A 24,198-nucleotide genomic window follows, 5' to 3' on the forward strand; every position below is an offset into this window, starting at 1 on the left:
TAATTGTCTCACCACATCAGGATTTCGGGTCCCCTTCTGGCATGTGGTAAATCAGAACTCTTCAACTGATGCAACTCAACACTCTTTAACATGAAACGTTCATGAAGTATTCATTAAAGGTACAAAGTAAATCACCACACAGTATTTACAAAATTAGTCTCCACCAGTAATATCAGTGAAACTTTGATTCCCAGTAACTAAGTAGGATGAGCAGCAGAGTGGCACGAGAAAGGAGAGCAAGGAAATTTAGAGTTAATGCATCCACAAATCAGTTCAAGAGCGAAATGAGCATTCTGAGAGATGGCTTAAAGTGAGTCTTAGAGTCATCATGGGAGGAGGTTCACAGTGGGAGACATGAAAACCCCCAAGAAAATAAAGTCAGAGAAAGAAAGCATGCAAATGGGTGGAAAGAGAGGGACAGAAAGCAAGATCTCTGCTTCCTGAGCTAGTCTTCGTGACTTTCTGCTAATAAGAACTGAAAGGAGAGTAGTGCAAATTTTACACAGAAAGTTTTGATGGCCCTTTACAACTGCTTTAAGAGACCAGAAACTCTTTTAGGCCTGACAAAGGCCTGCTTTCACGATTTTACAACCAAGTACCTTGTTTTTGGTTTTTAAATACAAAAGATTAATTTTTTTAAAGGACATGCTGCACAGATGATGACTTTTTGCCAGTAAACTCAAATTCTTGATAAATGGTAGTTGCACAAATTCTGCTACTGCTGATAAAATTTCAGAACTACGCTCTGTCCAAAAGGCATCCCAGCCTATGGCTACATAGGAAACACTCAAATGATATATCATTTTCCTTCATATTCAAAGAAGACATTACAGATGATGAAATTCAGCTACAACTGTGTGTGACATTGAAAAGAACCAAGTTGGACCCACAGTCTTGACAACCCTAATCCTAACCACAAAAACACTGCCACTTATTTTATATTTAACATCTGCAGAGCCCCATGCATTTTCCTCTTTTTCCTTCAAGATTCTTGTTGCTTACGAAGTTTTTGCTCAGAAACAGCCACTCCACCACGCTGGTCTATCGTCAGCAATTGATTCCCCAGTTTTCAGTTGAGGTGCAGCATTACCTGAGGCTTTGTTTTTCTATGTCATTAAAATGTCTCTTCTGTAGCAACACAACATTGAAAAAAAAAACTTTGCTTAAAAGTGCTTATGATGCTTATGTTCCTATCCTATGTCACCTTCCATTTCAGTTTTTTATTTGGATGTTCTTTCCTCTTCCTGGACAGAATATCTACTCTAGATTGCTTTTTTTCATGTTTGAGTGTCCCCGATGGATAATGTAAGGCCCCTGGGAAAATGCCATGGTCCTCACCTTCCTCAGAGCTTAACAACCCCTCTCTTCTATTGTATTCTATTCTTATCTCTTCTCCATTGTCAGGGAGTCAAGAGAGAGAAGAGGTTTGAGTTTCTATTTAATACATATTTGTTTTTATGTGTTTTAGTGTTTCCACTGTACCCTCTCTCTTTAAGTGTCTATTACCATTCTCCTTTCCCCTCCTTTTATGTTTATGTGGGCTCCTTAAGATCCAAAGATCATGCATGATTGCTTCTCTTGGTAAATGCTATTAGGATTACTTCTGGGTGCCAATTAGTAAAATGTACATACTGGTGGACTCAAATAATCAAAAGACAGCCTAGCACTGAGATTGGACTCAAGTAATCAAAAGGCAGCCTAGCACTGAGACTGGGGAGAATGCAGTACATTTCTCCCATCCCCACAAAAGCCCATGGAGGAATCCCTGTGGATTTGGACAGCTTACTTTCCCTCTGTGTGGGGGGAAGGGTAGTACACTGATAAGCAATGATTGTGGTATATAAGTACTTACCCTATGTTAAGCACTGTACAAAGTGCTAGAATAGATATAGGAAAATCAGGTGCCACAAGGGGCTCACAGACTAAGTAGGAGAGAGAACAGGTACTGAATCCCCATTTTGCTGATGAGGAAACTGAGGCACAAAGTTTAGTGACTTGCCCAAGGTCACCGAGCAGGTAAGCGGCCTAAGGCCTCTTACTCCCAGGCCTGGACTTTTCCCCTAGGCTCTCCTGCTTCCCAAGGATGGGATATGAACCCATACGTGCAGAGCACAATGGATTAACAATCCATTATGCATAATGTGTTTCTCATACTACATTGCTTTTTCAGAGAGCAGAACAGCAAAGTTAACAAAAATTATAGGTGAGAACCACTTACTTGATTATTTTCAAAAGATTTTAATATAGTTACTACAAAATAATTTAGTTCAGATAATATAGTAGAATTCCTTTGATCACAAAGCAAAAAAAATCTGATTTTTTTATATACAATGAAGGAATGAGGGTCATACTAGAAATCTATATACTTTCACAAGGATTCTATTCCAGCAAGAAATAATTTGCCTTAAATCCCATGCCATTTAAACTGCAAGTGTACAAAAGCCTCTAGGTTTCATTCAGCATTACTTTAAGACCAATACAAAAGACATGTATTTTTCAATTCCTCTTGAATATCCTGCTGCCCAGGCTCTATCAGGGCCAACTTGGTTTTGAAGTTTCAGCTCAAAGTAAATTAAAAGGAAAGCTAATACTCAGTTCCACCAGCTTTAACAAGATAACATTAATCAGTCTCTTGCCAGTTTCATAGAAAATCACACATCTCTTCACACCATCCGCACAAATATAATATGGATTAGCTAAGAAAATGAAAAAAAACCAGGATGGGTGAACGCTTTTTGAATCTCCATATATAATTCAAGTGGAGAAAAAAATAAATAGCTTTTATAAAAGCAGTAAACACAACCACATAAAGACCCATGAGAATGTCTGGATTAGAAATATTTTAGGCCCTACACAAAGAAAAGATCGGGTCTTTTTTTTGGCAAAATTAATGTATAATTTGTTGAGTTTCAGAATAAGTCATTCACCTAGTTTCCTTGTCTAATATTAATTTAAAAAAACGGGATTTCACTGACACTTTGAGGTAGGGATTCCAAAAACACAAACACATAAATAGATCATTCTAATAACATAAGTCAAACTAAGATAAGCATTTGTTTTCACACATCTTAATTCATTGCTTTAACTACCTCTATTTGCATATTTTTGCCTTTGAACAGAAATCCCCTAGGAGGCATCTAATGAATATTGTGTTTAGAAGGGAGGGAGGAAGAGATTTAGGAATTAGTATAAGTGTTTTAGCATGAATTATTTCATTCAAGTTATATTAGTGCCTAAAATGGTAAAGGTTGTGGGCTCCTCATATGACAGTTTGGAGAAAATTGCTTTTGCCAATAGATTCTTCTAAGAGCTCAGGTACTATTATCATAAGAAATTCATTTGTTATATTTATTGAACACTTAGGGCGTGCACAGCACTGTACTAAGCATATCTATGATTCTATTTATTTTGATGGTATTGATGCTTGTCTACTTATTTTGTTTTGCTGTCCATCTCTCCCTTTAAGACTGCGAGCCCATTGTTGGGTAGGGATTGTCTCTATCTGTTGCCAAATTGTACATTCCAAGCGCTCAGTACAATGCTCCGCACATAGTAAGCGCTCAAATACGATTGGATGAATGAATGAATTTGGCAGAGTACAATGTAACAGCAAGCAGGCACATTCCCTGCCCATAAAGAGTTTACAGTCTAGAGGGAAGGAGCAATTACGGAAGGTTGCTCTGGAGTCAAGGGAGATTGCTCCAGCTAACAAAGCCCATTGTTCTAGATCACTGGAGATTCTAGATCATCTAGGTTCCTGAGGCTTTCGGCTCCTGAAGTTCCAGCCTCCTGAAGTTCCAGATACCCCAGTTCATGAAGTTCTAGACTATTGAGGCCCTAGGTAACTGAGATTCTAGATCACCCCCTGAGGCTTTAGACTATTGAGGTTCTGGATTACCCAGGAGGTTCTAAATCATCGAGGTTCTAGATCACCTCCCGAGGTTCTAGACTGTTGCCACTCTAGATCACTGAGGTTCTAGGCTGTTGAGGTTCTAGATCGTCCCCGGAAGTTCTAGATCACTGAGGTTCTAGACTGTTGAGGTTCTTGATCACCCCCGATGTTCTAGACTGCTGAGGTTCTGGAATGCTGAGTTTAAGACCCCTGGAGTTCTCGATTCCATGGTTCCAGAACATTGAGGTTTTAGGTTACTGAGGCTATCAGCTCCCAGGGTTCCAGCCTCCTGAAGTTCCAGGTTCCAGATACCCCAGCTCATAAAACTCTAGATTACTGAGGTTCTAAATCACCCCCCCCGAGGTTCTAGATCATTGAGGTTCTAGATCACCCCGTGGCTCTAGATCATTGAGGTTCTAGGCGGTTGAGGTTCTAGATCACCCCTGAGGTTCTAGACTGCTGAGGTTCTGGAATGCCGAGTTTAAGACCACTGGAGTTCTCGATCCCATGGTTCCAGATCATTGAGGTTTTAGGTTCCTGAGGCTATCATTTCCCAGGGTTCCAGCTCCTGAAGTTCCAGGTTAGGTTATACCGAACTTGGTCATGCGTATGAATTTTTGAAAGCTGGGAGTCAGCTTCATTTTTGTTTCACTTAAAAATGAACCCTTTAACATTTCATTTCGGATTTGTGAAAGTGCACTTGCCAGTAGAGACATCACTGACTGCGAAGAGAAACTGCCTGCACGCACTCAGATTTCGAAAACTCTTTCCATTCATTCATTCATGCATTCAATAGTAATTATTGAGCACTTACTATGTGCAGAGCACTGTACTAAGCGCTTGGAATGTACAATTCGGCAACAGATGGAGACAATCCCTGCCCAATGACGGGCTTACAGTCTAATTAGGGGGATTAGATTGGACACTTTCCAAAGTATCCAAAAGGCATGCGTATGCAATGCGATACTGAATAAAATAAATAGAGGAGTTATGTATTGGTTTATGGGAAATAATGTTGCTCCCAGCTCCCAAATTACATTATTCCTCCAGTTAATGGAAACACAGTGGAATGAACTTGGACAAATGTTGGGAAAGGTCACGATTCAAACTGCTGCCTTCCTCATTTTCTCCTTCAATCCAGTAGAGCTAAACTCGGAAAATCCAGGATAGTACAGCAATTTCTAGAAGTTGGCTCCTTCATTTTTGATTAAACTATAATGGAAGCTACCACTAGAATACTTTGGGAATCTCACCTACTTACAATGCATCTCAGAGGATTAAACCTTCGACACAAGAAAATTCAAGTTCATGGACTGGACAGGCTTAAGGAAATTTAATAGTAGCACTCTCATCTACCTGGGCTGCTAAACGTCAGTAGGAAAAGCAGCGCGGCAGAATGCCTAGAGCAGGGGCTGGGGAGTCAGAAGGTCATGGGCTCTAATCCTGACTCTGCCACTTGTCTGTGTGATCTTGGGCAAGTCACTTCGCTTCTCTGTGTCTCGGTTACCGCATCTATAAAATGGGTATTTAGACTGTGAGTCCCACCTGGGGCAGGAAATACAGTGTCCAACTCAATTCGCTTGTATCCAACTCCAGTGCTCAGTACAATGCCTGGTACATGGTAGGTGCTTAACAAATACCAGGGAGGCAGCATGGGCTTGGGAGTTGGAGGACGTGGGTTCTAATCCCTGCTCCACCACTTGAGTGCTCTGTAACCTTGGGCAAATCACTTAACCTCTCTCTGGGCCTCAATTACCTCATCTGTATAATGGGGACTGAGACTAAGAGCCCCACGTGGGACAGGGACTGTGTCCAACCTGATCATCTTGTATCTACCCCAGCACTCAGAACAGTGCTTGGCACGTAGTAAGTGCTTAACAAATTCCACAATTATTATTAAAGTGTGCTGTACACAGTGACTAATAAATACTATTTCTTCTACTATTTAAAAACATTCCTCTGCTTGTTGCCACTGAAGCCAGGAATGATAATATTCTTAAATTTCAGTGTAGTTTTACCTACAGACTATCAAGTTCAATCAATCGATCCTATTTACTGAGTACTTACTGTGTGCACAGCACTGTGCTAAGCCCTAGGGAGAGTACAACACAATAAAACTTGTATTCCCTGCTCACAGCAAGCTTACAGTCCAGAGGATGAGCTTACAGGTGGACTGAGATGTACCTAATTATTTGCAAGTACCCAAGAGGTTCACATTTTAAGAAAATAAAATGAAAATATATTTGAAACATCAAACTTTAAGTAAAATATGATTTGGGGGCAGAAAAAGAAAACACACTATAAAACTTTCTGAGAGTGTTCTGCTTCATTTTCACCTCTTCCTTTCCATTAGGAGGAGATAGCAAAAGAAGGTATATTCTTTATTTTTTAGGATAAAGAATTTTTTATTAGGATAAAGGATTCTTTATTCTTTAGGATATTCTTTAGGCCTCGCAATTGATACAGACCTTCACACATTAGCTAAGTCAAGGGATTCAAAGGCAAGAGCTCTAGGCTGGGCGTCAACCACACTCCGTCTTCTCATTCTCAGAGTTACTGTTCTTGCTACATCTCAATCCTGACAGACAACATACCTGAGGCCCCAGGCCAGAGAATTACTCAAACAGCTTCAGTCAATTATACAAAATTATGGGATTTTTTTCTAATATAGAAAATGTCTAATAGGAAATAAGTTGTTTTAATTGTCATTTCAGCTGATGTTGAAATCCAGGTCACCTGAGGCAAAAGGGGCAGTAATAGTGTGTTAACCCTTGTGTCCCCTGTGGCCGCCTGATATTAGGGAAATATGTCATTTAGTAAAATAAAACACTCAAATGGCCTACCTATATGCCAAGTCTGAAAGTGGAAAGAGAATATGCTACCTAATGTTGGTATTTGTTAAGCGCTTACTATGTGCCGAGCACTGTTCTAAGCGCTGGGGTAGACATAGGGGAATCAGGTTGTCCCACGTGGGGCTCACAGTCTTCATCCCCATTTTACAGATGAGGGAACTGAGGCACAGAGAAGTTAAGTGACTTGCCCACAGTCACACAGCCGACAGGTGGCAGAGCTGGGATTCGAACTCATGAGCCCTGACTCCAAAGCCCATGCTCTTTCCACTGAGCCACGCTGCTACCTGTGTGGAACAGGAACTGTGCCCAACTCAGTGATGTTTTAGCTACCCCAGAACTTAATAAAAATAATGGCATTTAACATTTAAATGGCATTTGCTTACTAAGTGCTATCATCAACTTATTCAAAGGACTTCCTTGAATAAGTCCACTGAAGTATTTGCAACAAGTGTTTGGTTTTCTCAAACTACATATGAGCATAGACTTCCAAAATAGCACATCATTCCTCACAGGCTGGAAGGGGCAAAAACTGGAGCTCCCCAAATTCAGTTCACGTGGCTTTCACTAAGAAGGAAAAATGCTTTTCTAGGAATAATAATAATAATAATCATGTTGGTATTTGTTAAGCGCTTACTATGTGCAGAGCACTGTTCTAAGCGGTGGGGTAGATACAGGGTAATCAGGTTGTCCCACGTGAGGCTCACAGTCTTAATCCCCATTTTACAGATGAGGTAACTGAGGCACAGAGAAGTTAAGTGACTTGCCCAAGGCCACACAGCAGACAAGTGGCAGAGCTGGGATTAGAACCCAGGTCCTTCTGATGCCCAGGCCTGTCCTCTATTCACTAGACCATGCTACTTCTCTGTGAGTGCAGAAGGGGGTGGGTTTAGTGTAGATAGGAATAGGCCGCCGTGGGCAGGGACTGTCTCTATTGCTGTACTGTGCTTTCTAGGTGCTTAGTCCAGTGCTCTGCACATAGTAAGCGCTCAATAAATTCGACTCAATGAATGAATGAACCAAAATGGGGACAGTTTTCCAAGAGCCAACAAGCCAGAAAGTCATCATTTGGAATCCCTTCCCGACTGAAAAGGTTTGGCAGAGACCCGGGACAGCTGAGCCTGGGATTAGGTCACATCAGAAACCTCTGGGCTCAAGATGCCCACATGAAGTTGACATCTATGCTTTGCTAGTAATTTTATCCACACCTAGTTTATGAGCTGTATTATTGTCATTTGTAATAGCACCCCAAACAAGCCACCCCGTGACACACATAACATTATTTGCAACTCAAGCAACTTTTAAGATTGACTTTCACACACTGGGAAGAAACTGGAAGGGAATGTTAAAGGATTCATGTTTCTGAATGAAAAGAATGATAAACAAAGGGTTTCAGTACGTTATGCTAAAAACTTATGCAATGGTTATAAAAGCAGCAAAATATTTTTAAAACACACTTATAAAGGGGAAAGATTTTTAAAAATTCAACACCCAGGAAGTTCATATAAATAAAATATAGATACTTGTGTTAAGAATAATAATGATTACAATACTTATTAAATGTTTACTAAGTACTAAGCACTGGAGTAGATAACCTGATCAGACATAGTCCCTGTTTCACATGGGATTCAGAAACTAAGTAGGAGGGAAGGGGCTTTAATCTCCATTTTTCAAATGAGGAAAATGAGGCACAGAGAAGTTAAGTGACTTGCCCAAGGTCTCTCATCTGAGGCAGGATTGGAATCCAGGTCCTCAGATTCCCAGGTTCACCCTCCTTCCACTAGGCCACTCTACAGTTTCCCTTCAAGCGTTCTGTCATTCGAAAGAGGAGAAGGATTACTAGGAAAATAGGCAGGAGGTATGTAAACCATTCACTATTTAGAAAAAAATGCTTCCTCCAGTCCCAGCAAAGAAATAAATAAAAGTCCTCTCTCAGGGTAGACTATAGAGCACATTTTGAAGGTTTCAGTTACTAACCATGTTCTTTCTGTCCAAACACTTGACTGAATGTTTTAATAAAAGTCACGTTGCTACAATCAGATTGAAAAGACCAATTCCTCCAAAAAATCCTCCTGAGCCTTGCTTGCAAAGTGGATTTAATATAGTTCAGTGAAGGAAAATTACCTGACAAGATCCTGCTGGTCTTATAAACCTACATTATGCTGTCATTCTCTTTACCAGCCCCTACCCTCCGCATATCCTGACAACATGTAATAGCCCTTGACAAGGCTTAAAACGAGAATCCTCATGATTCTTGTCATTTCCAGTTCAATATCTACTATATTAATTCATATTGGAGATTGTTTGTGTATCCTAATCTCCTGTTTCTGACGAAGCAAAATTCCAGGACCAGGAAGAGAGGAGGAGGGGAGCTTGCGGGAGGGCAGGCAGGAAGGCTGTAGAGACGGGCTCCTCATTGCTGAATCTTTATCCTTCCTCCAGAGCACGTCCAATCTTGTCTGATCTCAGAAGCCTGGGAATACTGGGTGTTGTAGGGTGTAGGGTTGGCAGCGTATCCTAAGGGAAAGGCCCCGGAACTGGGAGTCAGGAGACCTTGGTTCGGGTCTCAGTTCGGCCATGACCTGTGTGACCTCGGGAAAGTCACTAACCCTCTCTGAGCCTATTTTTCCATCTTTAAAAGTGGGGTAAAATAGATTTCGAGTCCATGCGAGACAGCGCCCGCATCCGCTCTGAGACCCCTGAATCTATCCGAGCTCTCAACATCTGGTAAGCAGTGTGGCCTAGTGGAAAGAATGTGGGCCTGGGACCTGGGTTCTGATTCTGGCTCTATCACGTCTTCTGTGTGACCTTGGGTAAGTCACTCGACTTCTTGTCACTGTGCCTCAGTTATCTCATCTGTAAAATAGGGATTTAAGACTGTGAGCCTTATGTGGGACAGTGGCTGTGTCCAACTCTATTACCTTGAATCTACCCCAGGGCTCGGTACAGTGCCTGGCTCATAATAAGCATTATATCACTGAACATGTGCTTTACAAATGCGAAAACTATTATTAACTTTCCTCCCTCAAGTATTCCTGCCACTGAGACAGTTTTAATTTCTTCAATCAATCAACCCTCACCTCACTGACCTACTGCAGCCCAGCCCATACGCTCCGCTTCTCTAGCTCCAACTTACTCACCGGGCCCCAGTCACATCTATCTCACTGCCGACCTCTTTCCCAGATACTCCCCCTGTTCTTGAACTCCCTCCCCCTTCCACATATGTCAGACTGCCACTCTCTCCCTCTTCAAAGCACTATTAAGGTCACATTTCCACCAAGAGGCCTTCCCATATTACACCCTCTTTTCCCAAGCTCGCCCTCTCATCTGCATCATCTATGCACTTGGATCTGTGACCTTTGGACAATTGATATTCGCCCCCCCCCACACCACACCACTTATGTAAATACCTTTAAACTACATATTATTTACTTATTCATATTAATGTCAGTCTCCCCCTCTTAAGTTTAAACTCATTGTGGGCAGGGAACGTTTCTGTTGCATTTAAGCATTTAGTGCAGTGCTCTGCATATAGTACGTGCTCCATAAATACCATTGATTGACCGAGGAGTCAAGAAATGGCAGGGAATACTTAAGGTTCTTATGTCTTACGTCTTATCTGTGACTTAAATGGAGCACACACATCTTTCAAGTCGAAGGAATCGTGAGGGGGATACACAGTTCTTACAAAACAAATATAAATACACCAAAGAGAAAGGTTTACTCACAAGGCTTAAGAGGGGACAAACATTCAACTCTCAAAACATGCTATAAAAGGGAAGATAAACTTCAAACGTTCCTTCTGATTCTCCTGCCTGAGTCTGAATCTAAATTATTAAGGCAGGTATTATTCAATGACGATTTTCCCTTATAATTGAAAGTGGGAAATAGTCATCAAAATGAACCTAGCTGTAGAGCTACAATACCCTCACTAGCTTACCTAAAGGAGAACAGCTAAGGTTTGGACAAGGGCCCTGGCAAAGGTGCCCAAAGGGGCTCAATGCTGATCTCTCTAATCCTTTGCTCCTCTTCTTGGTCACCAAATTTATCTTAGAAATGATTTGTTACCAAACCTCTTCAATCTTCTTAAAAGATGTTTCAGTTCATGCCAGGGTGCCACTAATCTTCTCCAACACTTCATACACTTCATCTCCGCTACTTCATCAGAACAACTGACGAGGAGGGGAGCTCCTGTCTCAAGTCTTCTGATGATCAATCCTATCGTTTTCTATTTGTTCTTTGTTTCTCACTCTTTCACAGACCACATGCACTTTTCCACAATCAGTACTCAGTTTAACCTCCTTCTGTTCACTACAAGATTTGAGGCTCCCAATCCCAGGATGGTTTATGGCTCCATTCATTCATTCATTTATTCACTCATTCATTCAATTCATTCAATCGTATTTATTGAGCCCTTACTGCGTGCACAGCACTGTACTAAGCTCTTGGAAATGTACAGTTCGGCAAAAGATAGAGACAACCCTTGCCCAACAACGGGTTCACAGTCTAAAAGGGGGAGACAGAAAGCAAAACAAAACACGTAGACAGGGAGCACGTCAGCGTGTGACCTTAGTGGAAAGAGTAGGGGCCGGAGGACCTGGGTTCCAATCCCGGCTCTGCCACTTGACTATCGTGTGATTCTGGGCAAGGCAATTCTGTGGCCGTTTCCTCATCTGTAAAATGGGGATTCAATACCGGCCCTCTTCCTACTTAAACGGTGAGGCCCACGTGGGACAGGGACTGTGTCCAACCTGATTAATTTAGATCCACCCCAGTGCTTAGAACAGTGCTTGACGCTTAGTAAGCCCTTAACAAATACCACAATTGTTATTATTGTCAAGCTAGAAAAAGAAAGTGTGTGTCCCTTTTTAGAGCTATTTTACACTGCACTGGGGTCATAAGTCACCTATTGAGAGAGCTGATAATACTCATTCTAGCAAAAATGTCCAAGCACATTCACATTCTGGATGAGCAGAATTCTCTTCATTCATACTGTCATAAAGCTTTAGTCACTTCCTAAGTAAATCACTCTAATCAGAGTGCATGAAAATATGAGTGAGGTATACCGCTGTAAACTATTTAAAGGTCATTTTCACCACTCACTAGTTTCCACTATATTACAGTAAAATACATTTAGATCAGACATTCTTCCATGTGCTGTCTGTCACATCACATTTGACTGTCAGATTGCTCAAAGAATCTTAAGAATTACTTCCCCAAAGAACACAATTAAAGGTACTACTGGTCAGACAATTTATCTCCCTAATATGGAAATTGTCTCACATAAATAGTTTTTTGTTTCTCTGTTAGGATAACAGCCATCTAAATGCAAATGCATCTGAACATTATAAGGAGAAAGTGGGTAAATATAAATGGCCTGTTATTTAACAGCAATCTGCTTTGTGCATTTGAAATAATTTACTTTTAAGTGCCCCTACAATCCTCAGGCAATGCTACTCAACTCAGTATTATTGGACACGCTTCTGAATTAATTTCCACCTGGAAGCCTCTGCAATGAAAATTCTAACTGTGTGATAAATTAAGTTGCCAAACGAAACGGATTAGCGATCAGCAAAATTACCTGATAAAATGTCAGATCCATTTCACATTGGAATTCATCTCCTTTCTCCACCTGTTCATTAAGCACCAGGTTCATGGCAACTTCGCTGACTGATTGCATGTTAACAAGCTGTTTGTATGGGGAGGTTTAGCTAGCCTAGTCAACATTTCTACATTTCTACATCCATTTTAGCATAATTCACTGGTAATATATTCCATTCACAATTCCAATATGTGAAAAGATGCCTCTACCTTGAAGTTTAATTTTGGGCACGAAAGATACGATGCTTCACAAAATTAAAATTTAACAAAGTGAATCAGATTGCACCTCAAGGTCAACAGGAGCTGGTGAAATGTTATACAATAAATTGACAGCTTTGAACAGTTTCCTAAAATCACAAATCAGAAAGATACTGCCATTGTGCAGCCAGTTATCAGAACCAAATACATATCGCTGTCACCTATTTTAAAGTTACCATGGAGAGTTAATATAATTGGACAGTTTAACTTGGGAAACCAGAAAAAAAAAATCTCACTGCCATTTGAAAAATTCTCTATTCTTTCTATGTCAAAATGGCTAAACTTTCTTCATAAATCTGCTAGCTTAATCAATATGTCAGTTTAAAAAAAAATCCATCAGGCAGGTTCAGTCAATAAATTCAAAGCCCAAATATATTCTTGATATTACAAGTGTCGATATTACTTCATATGTAGTAGTCATTCGCGGCAAAAATAATGCCTTAACCACAAATTTTATTAAAACCAATAACATATAAAATGAGAAATCTATCTTTTGAAAAATTCCACTGTTTGTTACCCAATCAAGGATTCTTCATAGTAAGTACTCAACAAATATAATTATTACTATTATCAACCTCCCTTGCTGACCTCCCTGTCTCCTGTCTCTCCCCACTCAAGTGTTTACTTCATTCTGCTGCCAAGATCATTTATCTAAAAATCTCTTCAGTCCATTTTTCCAAGAACACCCAGTGGTTGCCCAACCTTATTGCGCTGATTTCCTACTACCGCTAACAAGAAGAATTACAATAACGATGGTACTTGGTAAGTGTTTACTATGTGCCACTGATCTAAGTACTGGTCAGACACAGTCCCTGTCCCACATGGGGCTCCCGCTCTTAACCCCCACTTTACAGCTGAGCTAACTGAGGCCTCGAGAAGTTAGGTGATTTGCCCCAAGTCACACAGCAGACACATGGTGGAGCCGGGATTAGAACCTTAGTCCTCCTGACTCCCAGTACTCTGTCCACTAAGCCAAGCTACTTCTCAAAGCTGCTTCTGCTACTATAACCCAGAAGATTTCCTTCACTTCTCTAACACCAACCTACTCACTCTACCTCAACCTTGTCTATCCCATCGCCCTGTCCTGCCTGGACCTCCCTCCCCTCCGTCTCTGCCCATTTTCATAGCCTTATTAAAATCCCATATCTTCCAAGAGACTTTCCCTAACTAAGCCTTCTGCATTGCCTATGCCCTCGGACCTGTACCATTTAAACATTTGCTATTCATCCCACCCTCAGCCCCCCAGCACTTATTTTAACACATCTGCAACTTATTTTAATGTCTCTTAGCCGCTCTACACTATCAGCCCCTTATGGGCAGGAATCATATCTACCACCTCTGCTGAACTGTGCTCTCCCAAGTGCTTAGTACGGTACCATTCCACATACCACACCAAACAAACGGTAAGGCTCAATAAATACCATCGACTGCTGGTTTGATCGTTACGTGAGAAAGAGGGAAATACAGCTACACTGGCCTGCTAGTCTACAGTGCAGCAACGGCACGACTTTGGCCTTAAATTGGTTTCGATATCAATGTGCTGAACCTCCTATAGGCCATTGGTGTTTTGCAACCAATGTCTCAGCGGGAATAATGGCTGGCAGTGATGAGAAAGTGTGAGTAGCACTGGGCAAACCACCAGCCTTAGAATTATTCTGCACAGGTTCTGAGTCTCAAATCCTTTGGGACTAGAATCGCTCACTGATGAAGAGAGACAGCACTCTTAAGCAGTTGCTCTATGTAGGACTTAAAGGGGGTTTACACAAGACAGGAGGGAAGAATCAAAAAAAATTGGACAACGTAGCGCAGCACAGTCTCAAGGAATGTAAAATTAGCAGTGACAGTTGGGAGATCAGTGAAGTGATTTGGCCGGCCTCAGGGGTAGCAATTGGGAGCAGGGTTGCGCCCCTCGAGCAGTCTTCACGAAAATCGGGATACCAAGGAGTAGGCTTTGAAACGGCAACAGGCTTTATCTGGCATAAACCCATTAGCGCGACAGTAATCTATTTTTAAATGCACACTACGTGACAGGTTATATCAATCTCACACATTCTTTTCAGTCACACTTGCACACATGGTTAGGCTCTTTATATAAGAAGCATCATCTCTAAAATTTAAGGACAGAGAAATGAAGACATAAATAAAATAGATACAAAATTTTGGTAGTGGCCTTGGGGTAAAAGTGTTCTCTTTCCTTATGCATAATAAATGTATATGAACTTCAGTGGTGGAGTGTTTGTGTTTTGAGGTTAAAATTTGGATTAGATAATTGGTCGTGCCTTGCAGCGAGAGAGAACAAGCCCTAAAACTGCTATTTAGGTGGAGAAAGGGTACAACCAATCTTTTCTGTAGCTATGTTGGTTGCTTAAAAATCACCTAGTGAGGTAGGGAATTAAAATCATGATATCTCAAAGTGGGCTAATCAGTGGGCCCCCAATTTAACTCTATGAGTTACAGATCTGCAGCTAGAATTATTTACCACGAGGTTCAATTTCTCCAACCTGGGAAATCCCTTGTACCACAAAAGGATTGGTTTGTGGGTGGGGGAGAGGGCTTGAGAAGAGACAGAGCAGGAAAACCCCATGATGGCTTATTACTTCGAAGAAAATATTTTCACAGTATTTCCTGAAACTCTTACCTTGTGAACTCCCCTTTGTTGAAATGGACCCATTACATTTGGAGTTTTATCACTTACTTTTTCATTACCCAAAAGAAGTAGCATTTAATTTCTGCACAGGATTAGAGTAATTGCTTGGAAGCAAGAAGTCATTCTTATTCATCATATCTCCAGTACCCTGTCGTGCCACTTACACATTCTAAATATAAGCAATTCACCAACGAATGAAAAATATCTTCTGCACAATCTTTTCCTGAAGCTGTTCTACAAGTTAAATTACCTCTAATGGCATAATGGCAGATCATGAATTAAATGGATTGTATTTTGTCCCAGCTTTCTGAAAGACTAATAATGTTTGAAAGACAGGCTTGGTCCGGGATTATGTAAAGACCTGGCCTTTGTAAACATAGTTATGCTGTGTCTGTGTCATTCCAATAACAGAAAGCCAACCCAAAAATCTAACCAGTCGTTAGGAAATGAAAGTGTTTCATGATCAAAAAGGTGGCAATTGTATCTCAAAGTGCAAAAGGCAAATGCATTTATATTTGAGTATGATCATTATTTGGACGTTTTAATTAGCTTTACTATTCAGAATAAACTGAAAAATTGAAGCTGTTCCAACTTTGGTGTTGCACAAAGTCCGGTCATCACGGTAACCCACGGATCAGCTTTTAGATGGCCAATTTAGGTGGCCAAGCTCAGTGGACTTTTCTCTTGCTGGCTTTGCATCGCATTGCCTTGAGGCATCCTTAGCACTTTGTCCCAATCCGGCTTTCCTGCCATTACCTTGGGAAAGAGCAAACCTCCCCGACCTGAGGCACTTGGACAATAACGCTTTCATTCCCCAACAATTCTTACAGGTGAGCAAATTGCTCACTTTAACAAAATGCACCCTTATCAGGACACGTTTTAGAAATGACCTCTTTCAACACTCATTCATTCATTCAAACATATTTATTAAGTGCTTACTGTGTGCAGAGCACTGTATTGAGCGCTTGGGAAAGTACAACAACAACACTAGTGACAATCCCTGCCCACTCCAAATGGTACTGTTGAACTCTCCAACAGAGAACAATTTAAATTACCACGGGTTCAGGAATCTCATTTGTCATCTCACACGTATTTGTCCAAATCAAGCTAATACCTTCGGAAGGTTTGCTGAGAAGCATAGTAAGTGCTTAACAAATGCCACAAAGATTAAACCATCACTTGTGTCTTAAAGGTGACTCTCATTAGCTCACATGTACTAATGCTAACCTTCTCACCGTGCCCCCATCTCGCATATCTCGCTGCCGACTACTTGCCCGTGTTCTGCCTCTGGCCTGGAAGGCCCTCCCTCCTCAATTCCAAAGGACAGCTACTTCTCCCTCCCAACCCCCCAGTTCAAAGCCGTATTGAAGGCACACCTCCTCCAGGAGGCCTTCCCTAACTAAACCCCCCTACCCTTTTCCTCTTCTCCCACTCCCTTCTGCACCACCCAGGAGGCCTTCCCTAACTAAGCACTGCCTTCCCTAACTTCCCTCCCCCCTTCTCCCACTTTCTACTGCGTCGCCCTGACTTACGCCCTCTTTCTCGCCCTGACCCAAGACCACAGCATTCATTTTTCTATATTAATGTCTGTCTCTCCCCCTCTAGACTGTAAGCTCATTGGGGACGGGGAATGTGTCTGTTTAATGTGGTACAGTGCTCGGCACAGAGTAGGAGCTCAATAAATACAACTGAATTGAATCATCTACTATGCTATTTCTGTGCCCTAAACTGCAAAATACCACAGCTGGTCAATAGGTTAATAAATACACCTTCTGCCATTCCAAGTTGTTAGAGTGGCTTCAGTCCCTGATGGAAATCAATCATGCAAGCAATGACATTTGAGCATTTACGGGGTGCAAACATGGTACTAAGTGCTTGGCAAAGCGCAATACAACAGAGTTGGCAGGTGGGTTTCCTACCCTCAAGAAGCTTACAGTCTAGAGGAAAATGAAGCAGGCAGAGGAGCTCCAAGAACCCTGAACTTTACTGAAAACAGTGTGCGGGAGGAAAGATGTAGTCACGTTTGCAATGGTCAGTACCGGCGCGGATGAGAGCTCCGTTAAATAAGGCCACACCACACCCAACCCCTCCTGACAAAGGCCAATTACATCAACTCACATTTTTCAAATGTACCAAATGTAGCTGCAGTTCCAGAAAGGGGAGGGAAATGGCCATTCCCAACATGCACTGGCCAAATCTAAGGCGCAAAGTAATAATAAAAATACTGATGGTATTTGTTAAGCGCTTACTGTGTGTCAAGCGCTGGGGGAGATACTAACAAATCAGGTTGGACACAGTCGATGTCTCACATGGGGTTCACAGCATTAATCCCCATTTTACAGATGAGGTAACTGAGGCACAGAGAAGTTAAGTGATTTGCCCAAGGTCACACAGCTGACAAGTCGAGGAGCCAAGATTAGAACCCAGGATAGGCCTGGGCTTTATCTACTAGGCCCAAAGTATTATCTAAAAGTGCTGCTGTTTCTGGAGCATTTTTCTAAAACATGAAGGTACTCTACTTATAAACTCTGCAGAAGCGTCTTCAGAAGTAGAGTGAATTAATAACACTTCTTAAAAATTTGCAATACGCAAAATACAATGCTAATTCAGAAACTCACCAGCAGACGAGCTCATAATCTAATTTGAACTGAACTTGTCTTTTTCGAAGCACTTTCATGTATGAATGATCTCATGGCCTAGTGGCAAGGGCACGAGCTTGGGAGCGGAGGTCGTGGGTTCTAATCCCAGCTCTGCCACTTGTCTTCTGTGTGACCTCGGGCAAGTCACTTCACTTCTCCAGCGCTTAGAACAGTGCTCTGCACATAGTAAGCGCTTAACAAATACCAACATTATTATTCTCTGTGTCTCAGTTACCTCATCTGCAAAATGGGGATTAAGAGTGTGAGACTCATGCGGGACAGGGACTGTGTCCAACCTGATTACCTTATATCTACCCCAGCGCTTAGAACAGTGTTTGGCACAAAATAAGTGCTTAACTACCATGATTATTATTATCTCCAGAGCGATCTTTTTCCAGATGAAGGCACTGAGACCCAGAGAGGTTATACAGACTTGCTCAGAGTCCTACAGGAGACAGGATCAGAGCTGGGGCTAGGACACAGACCTTCCTCCTGATTCCCAGAAACACAATTTTTCCACTAGATCAGGATGCCTCCCTGTTAGATTAGACAAGATTTAAAACTGTCGATGAATAAAGGATAATTTCATATTTTATGCATGAAGTATTTGTTCCAATTCACGGAATATATCATATAATTGGCTAAACAAGGACAAAAATCACTGAAATAATTTAAGAAAGCTTTCAACAGTGTTCTAAAAAGAAAAAGAAATTAAAGCAGGATACAATAGATAAACTCCTGAATTAATTAAAATGTCATTACCAGCAAAATTTAGGCTTGCATTAAAATGGTTATTGGCTTATATTTTGGCTCCCCTTCAATTATCTTGTGATTAAATTACACGTCTCATGGAGTCCATAAGGTCATTACGGGCAGGGTCTGCTAACTCTGTTCTACCCTGCTCTCCCATGCGCTTGGTACAGTAAGTACGTAGCACATAATAAGTGCTCAATAAATACCATGATTGATCAATTGATCATCAGAAGGACTATATTTATCAAAGAAAGGAAAGGTGTACCTAGGACAGTCACTGAAATAATTTCTCTAAACTAAGTAGATCCTAAAGTCTAGTTAAATAAAATGGGGGAAAAGACTAAAAAGCCCCAAAATTTGTCTTCGCCATATCAGAAGCTGACGGCAAATCAGGTTGCACAGAGTTTCCTGTCCCACATGGGGCTCACAGTCTCAATCCTCATTTTACAGAAGAGGTATCTGAGGCACAGAGAAGTGAGGTGACTTGCCCAAAGTCACACAGCAGACATGTGGTAGGACACGATAACCCGCTACTCACATTCACTATAACCAATTCCTTCATGCCGGTTTTGGGCAGGACCAAGGTTCATGTACTGTTCTTATACAGAGACATCATCTTCTTACATAGAAGAATACCAATGTGAGCCCAAAACAAAAGATCTGGTTCTATATCAGTTATAAAATAAACAAGTAAAACCGCTTGAAAAAGCCCAGTTCTGCTTTTCTAATAACTTTGGGATATCATCTAAGGTATTTTTGGTAGAAATTATATCATTAGTATATTCTGAAGATCTCTAACACCTATAAACGAATCCAATCAGAAGTTGCGAGTGTACAGAAAAGCTCATGGAAGAAGTCTAGTGCCTGGAAGTCAGAGGCCCTGATTCTAATCCAGCTCTGCCACTTGTCTGTTTTGTACTCTTGGGTAAGTCACAACTTCTCTGTGCCTCCATTTCCTCATTTGTAAAAAAAAAAAAAAAATGGGGAATACCTCATCTCTCTTCCCTTTAGACTGTAATATCAAGTGAAACTGGTACACTATCCAACAAGGTTACGTTCACCTCTACCCTGGTGTTTAATATAGTGCTTGGAACATAATAAACACTCAAATACCCACATTTTTTATTATACCTACCTCAGTGCTAAGTACAAAGAAAACTCCTAACAAATATTCCAATTATTATTATTGTATTCCCCCCTGCCACCCGACTTAGTACAGTGCCTGGCTCTTAGTAAGTGTTAACAATACCACAGTCATTATTAATCCCAAGAAATTGTAAGTAAAAACATTTCGTTAAGAAAATACTTTGATTAAAGGGGCATTTTAAAATAGGCAAAAGGTTAATATCACAGAAAACTTAAACATACAAAAGAGGGAATATGGGGAATACCACAGCATGGTGCAGTGGATAGAGCACAGGCCTGGGATCAAAGGACCTGGGTTCTAATCCCAGATCTGCCACATCTGTGTGACCCCGGGCTAGATACTTCACTTCTCTGTATCTCGGTTATCTCATCTGTAAAATGGGGATTGAAACCGTGAGCCCCACATGGGACGGGGACTACTGTAATAATAATAATAATAATAATAATAATAACAATGTTGGTATTTGTTAAGCGCTTACTATGTGCAGGGCACTGTTCTAAGCACTGGGGTAGACACAAGGGAATCAGGTTGCCCCCCGTGGGGCTCACAGTCTTAATCCCCATTTTATAGATGAGATAACTGAGGCACAGAGAAGTTAAGTGACTTGCCCAAAGTCACACAGCTGACAAGTGGCAGAGCCGGGATTTGAACCCATGATCTCTGACTCCAAAGCCCATGCTCTTTCCACTGAGCCACGCTGCTTCTCATTTTACCGTGTCCAACACAATTAGCTAGTATCCACCCCAGTGCTTAGTACAGTGCCTGGCACATAGTAAGAGCTTAATAAAGTGCTCTGCACATAATAAGCACTCGATAAACACAACTAACTGACTGACTGCTTCGTGAGCGAGAACCTCCCCCCACAACCCCTTCCCAACGATTGCATGCACACACGCACACCCCACCCCACCCCCATCCTCAAACTGGCCTCAGCTCCATCCCCAGAAGGACTGAATAATCTGGGCAGCAGCATGAGGCCTTCTCAACTTCTGGTTCATTGAATAGACATGGGTGTGATTGTGACTTCTGTGGTTGTTCGTTCAATCGTATTTACTGCGTACTTACTGTGTGCTGAAGACTGTACTAGGCACTTGGGAGAGTACCATGTAACAGAATCGGTACACATATTCCCATGAATGAATGAACGAATCCACCTATTATTTCTCAATGCCTAATACAGTACACCAGCATACAGTAGGTGCTTAATACTTAACGTCACTGCCATTAAGTCACATTAACACAGTGGACATTAATTCTTTAATATAACAAATTCACATATTTTTGTAATTATCTCTTAATACCAGACATATAAACCAAAGCACAAATATGACTGCCCGAAGCCAATTTTAATCACATTTTCGTTGTCTAAATATAGGCATTACACTATACAACTCAGTTGTAGGGCTAACTACCGGATGGGAAAGTAAAGGCTGGACAATACCAGACGAGGTCAGAAGAGAATGGAAACCTCAGTAGGGCCCTGGAGGGTGACAACTGGCACTGTCACCCTCAAAGCCTTTTTTATATTCTAAGAAATCCTGTCCTTTTACCAACTATCCGTGAGGTTGTAACTCCCACCCTCCTCTTGGAATGCCTCTGGAGTTGCCTGATAGATATACTTGTTTCCCATGAAGGTTAACAGATGTTTGTGTCCTCACACACTACGTTGAGCTGCAAAGCAAAAGCCTGTAAAAAAGTGACATTATTTCACACGTGCTCTGCCTCTATTTTTGGTCTCTGAAGGCACTTCCTAATGACGATGTCCTTGTAAGAAGCAAAGCATGACCAAACCGCAATCAGCTAGGCAAGACTGGAGAGCAGAAGTTATGTGTTTTTCAAGGTCAGTGAAGGCTGCTGTTGGATTTATTTTTTTTTTATTTCGGGGTATTTGTCGTGTTAGGCAGGTACAGGTGACTGTACAGTACTGTCACTCGAGGTGACCCGTGGGCTGATCATTTTTCCAGTACTGTACAGTCACCTGCACCGTACTGGAAAAAAGATCAGCCCAGGGTCACCTCGAGTGACAGTTCTATCACAGAAAAATCTCTATCTAGAGATTGGAGGCATGAAGGTGGGGAGAGGAAAGGGAGTTTTGGTGGAGGTAAGAGCAGGAACACTGAACAACCTGGAGATAGAGCAGTTTAACAGATTTGCCATGGCAGGAGGTTGGAGGGGAGGTGGCCCGGGGTCAGCTGGAGCATGAGAACATTTAAAGAGGGGCGTGACAGAGATGTGCCACGCTTCCCCTTATCCTTTCTGCTCTCCTCAGCCTTGGCTGCTGACTGGTCAGAAGCTTCTGTCCAGGACAGTTTGATAACCAACCAAATCCATGTTACATTTCTATGGTGCATATTCCATTCTCAAATATAACAAATTCACATGGTTTTATACTTCTCTCAAAGTCACATGCATGTGCTTAAATTGCTCCTCCTATAGAAACAGTTTAACCAAAATGATAGTCCCAACCCCAATTTCTTTATATCCCTGTTTTTCCAATGACTAAGGCATCGCATTATATAACTCAATTGTAGGAACTAACCACAATGTGTGGATAAAAAAGTAAGACGATGGTAGGCAAACACAATAGGAAAATAACTGGGAGAACAGGAATGAAGAAAACACCAAGTGAAAAAATGAGGGATGAATCACACCACTACAACAAGAAATAGAGAGAAAAGTAAGATTGTAGCATTTAACAAAAGAGGTACCAAAAAGGAGCTAAATTAGAATTAAGAAAGTCCAGTTGGAAATTGACATGAAGAGTTTTCACACAGCAGAAATATGTAAATAAAGAGGGGGAAAAAGGAAGATGAATTTTTAAAAAGTGCTACCAACTAGAAAGTAACTAAACCATTGAATAAAGAAGTATTCCAACACAAGAAGACCTGATACGAAGAAAATAAGAAGACATTTCATTCATTCCAACTGTTAATTCTGAACCATTTGATAACAAAAATTCCAACCCCCCTTAAGCAAAACCAAAATTGCACACAGTTGTTAAGTAGTTGAATCGGCCCAATTTGAAAATGTGTTTCTCAGTACTGTTGTCCGACAGAACTGGTCCTGTTTTTGAGATTTCCTGTCAGGTGAGAGGCTTTGCTCATTGAGTGGTATGAATTTTCACAGAAAAATTGTAAACACTTGAAATTAAAACACTCAGGCATTGTTACACCACTGTTACTTGGCTGAAAACCAGTTGGGTTTTTAAAAGTATGATTTTTCCTAATAATGGAATCCAGGAACAAATGAACAAATGAACAAAAATTCCATATGGAATCAAAATGTCTCCAAACATCCTGAAATGAAGTATGAAAGCACTCACCAGCATTGACAATGGCATCAATCTCAAGCAGGGTGATGTCTCCTCGATAAAGAGAAACTTTTTCACTCAAACTTTTCTTCAACTGTGAAACTTCCTCAGTGCTCTCATCTATAACCCAAAGAAAACAGAAATTGAGCATGGCAGAAATCTGTATAAGGAAAGGATATTATCCATAGTTTTTATTGAAGGCAGTAATAATGCACAATAGCTATTACATGCAGAGGTCAAAAACTGTTTTGCCCTACTGCATCCAGAATAGCGCAATTCAGATTTCCTGCTATGTTTTTTAAGGAAGATAACTTACTACTCTTATTCTTAATTATTTTACAAAATCCTCTAATGTCCGTTTTACGGAGTGCACGCAGATGCTTAGAAATAGAACAGATGCAGAGAAGCAGTGTGGAAAGAGCACAGGTCTGGGAGTCCAAAGGACCTGGCTTCTAATTCTGGCTCCACCACCTCTCTGCTGTGTGACCTTGGGCCCATCACTCCACTTCTCTGTGCCTCAGTTTCATCATCTGCAAAATGGGGAGCCGATACCTGTTCTCCTATTTACACTGCTAACCCCACGTGGGATCTGATTAGATTCTATTTACCCCAGCGTTCGGTAGAGTGCGTAACACCACACACAGTATTATTACTATTATTAACTTCTGTGGTACGAAGTTATGGGATTTGAGTGCTTACTATGTGCCAGGCACCTCAGTTACCTCACCTGTAAAATGGGGATTAAGACTGCGAATCCCCTATGGGACATAGACTGTGTCCAACTTGATCAGCTTATGTTTACCCCAGCGCTTAGTACAGCATCTGGAACACAATAAGAGTTTATTGTTGGGCAGGGATCGTCTCTATGTGTTGCCAAAGTGTCCATTCCCAGCGCTTAGTATGGTGCTCTATGCACAGTAAGCGCTCAATAAATACGACCGAATGAACAGATACCATAAAAAAAAAAAGACAGAATCTGCATTTTGGTCCAATGCTGACTCAGACGACTGCAAAAAAATCAAGAAATATAAAGCTAAGGTAACTTTTCTCTCAAGCAAATGTCGTTACTCTCGGTTTCTCAAAGCAACCTTCTGAAAAGCAG

General features: G+C 41.3%; 1 protein-coding gene across 6 annotated transcripts in view; it reads right to left on the bottom strand.

Annotated features, from left to right (window-relative positions):
* Positions 1–24,198, bottom strand: part of MACROD2 (mono-ADP ribosylhydrolase 2) — a 1,182,461-nt gene that overhangs the window by 1,122,976 nt on the left and 35,287 nt on the right. For all 6 annotated transcript variants that reach the window (XM_029072595.2, XM_029072594.2, XM_029072593.2 and 3 more), the window contains exon 3: positions 23,109–23,216. In XM_029072595.2, the coding sequence (XP_028928428.1) occupies positions 23,109–23,216 (108 nt within the window). The remainder of the gene's footprint in view (positions 1–23,108; positions 23,217–24,198) is intronic.

The sequence above is a fragment of the Ornithorhynchus anatinus genome, chromosome 9, assembly GCF_004115215.2.
Source record: "Ornithorhynchus anatinus isolate Pmale09 chromosome 9, mOrnAna1.pri.v4, whole genome shotgun sequence".
Lineage (NCBI taxonomy): Eukaryota > Metazoa > Chordata > Mammalia > Monotremata > Ornithorhynchidae > Ornithorhynchus > Ornithorhynchus anatinus.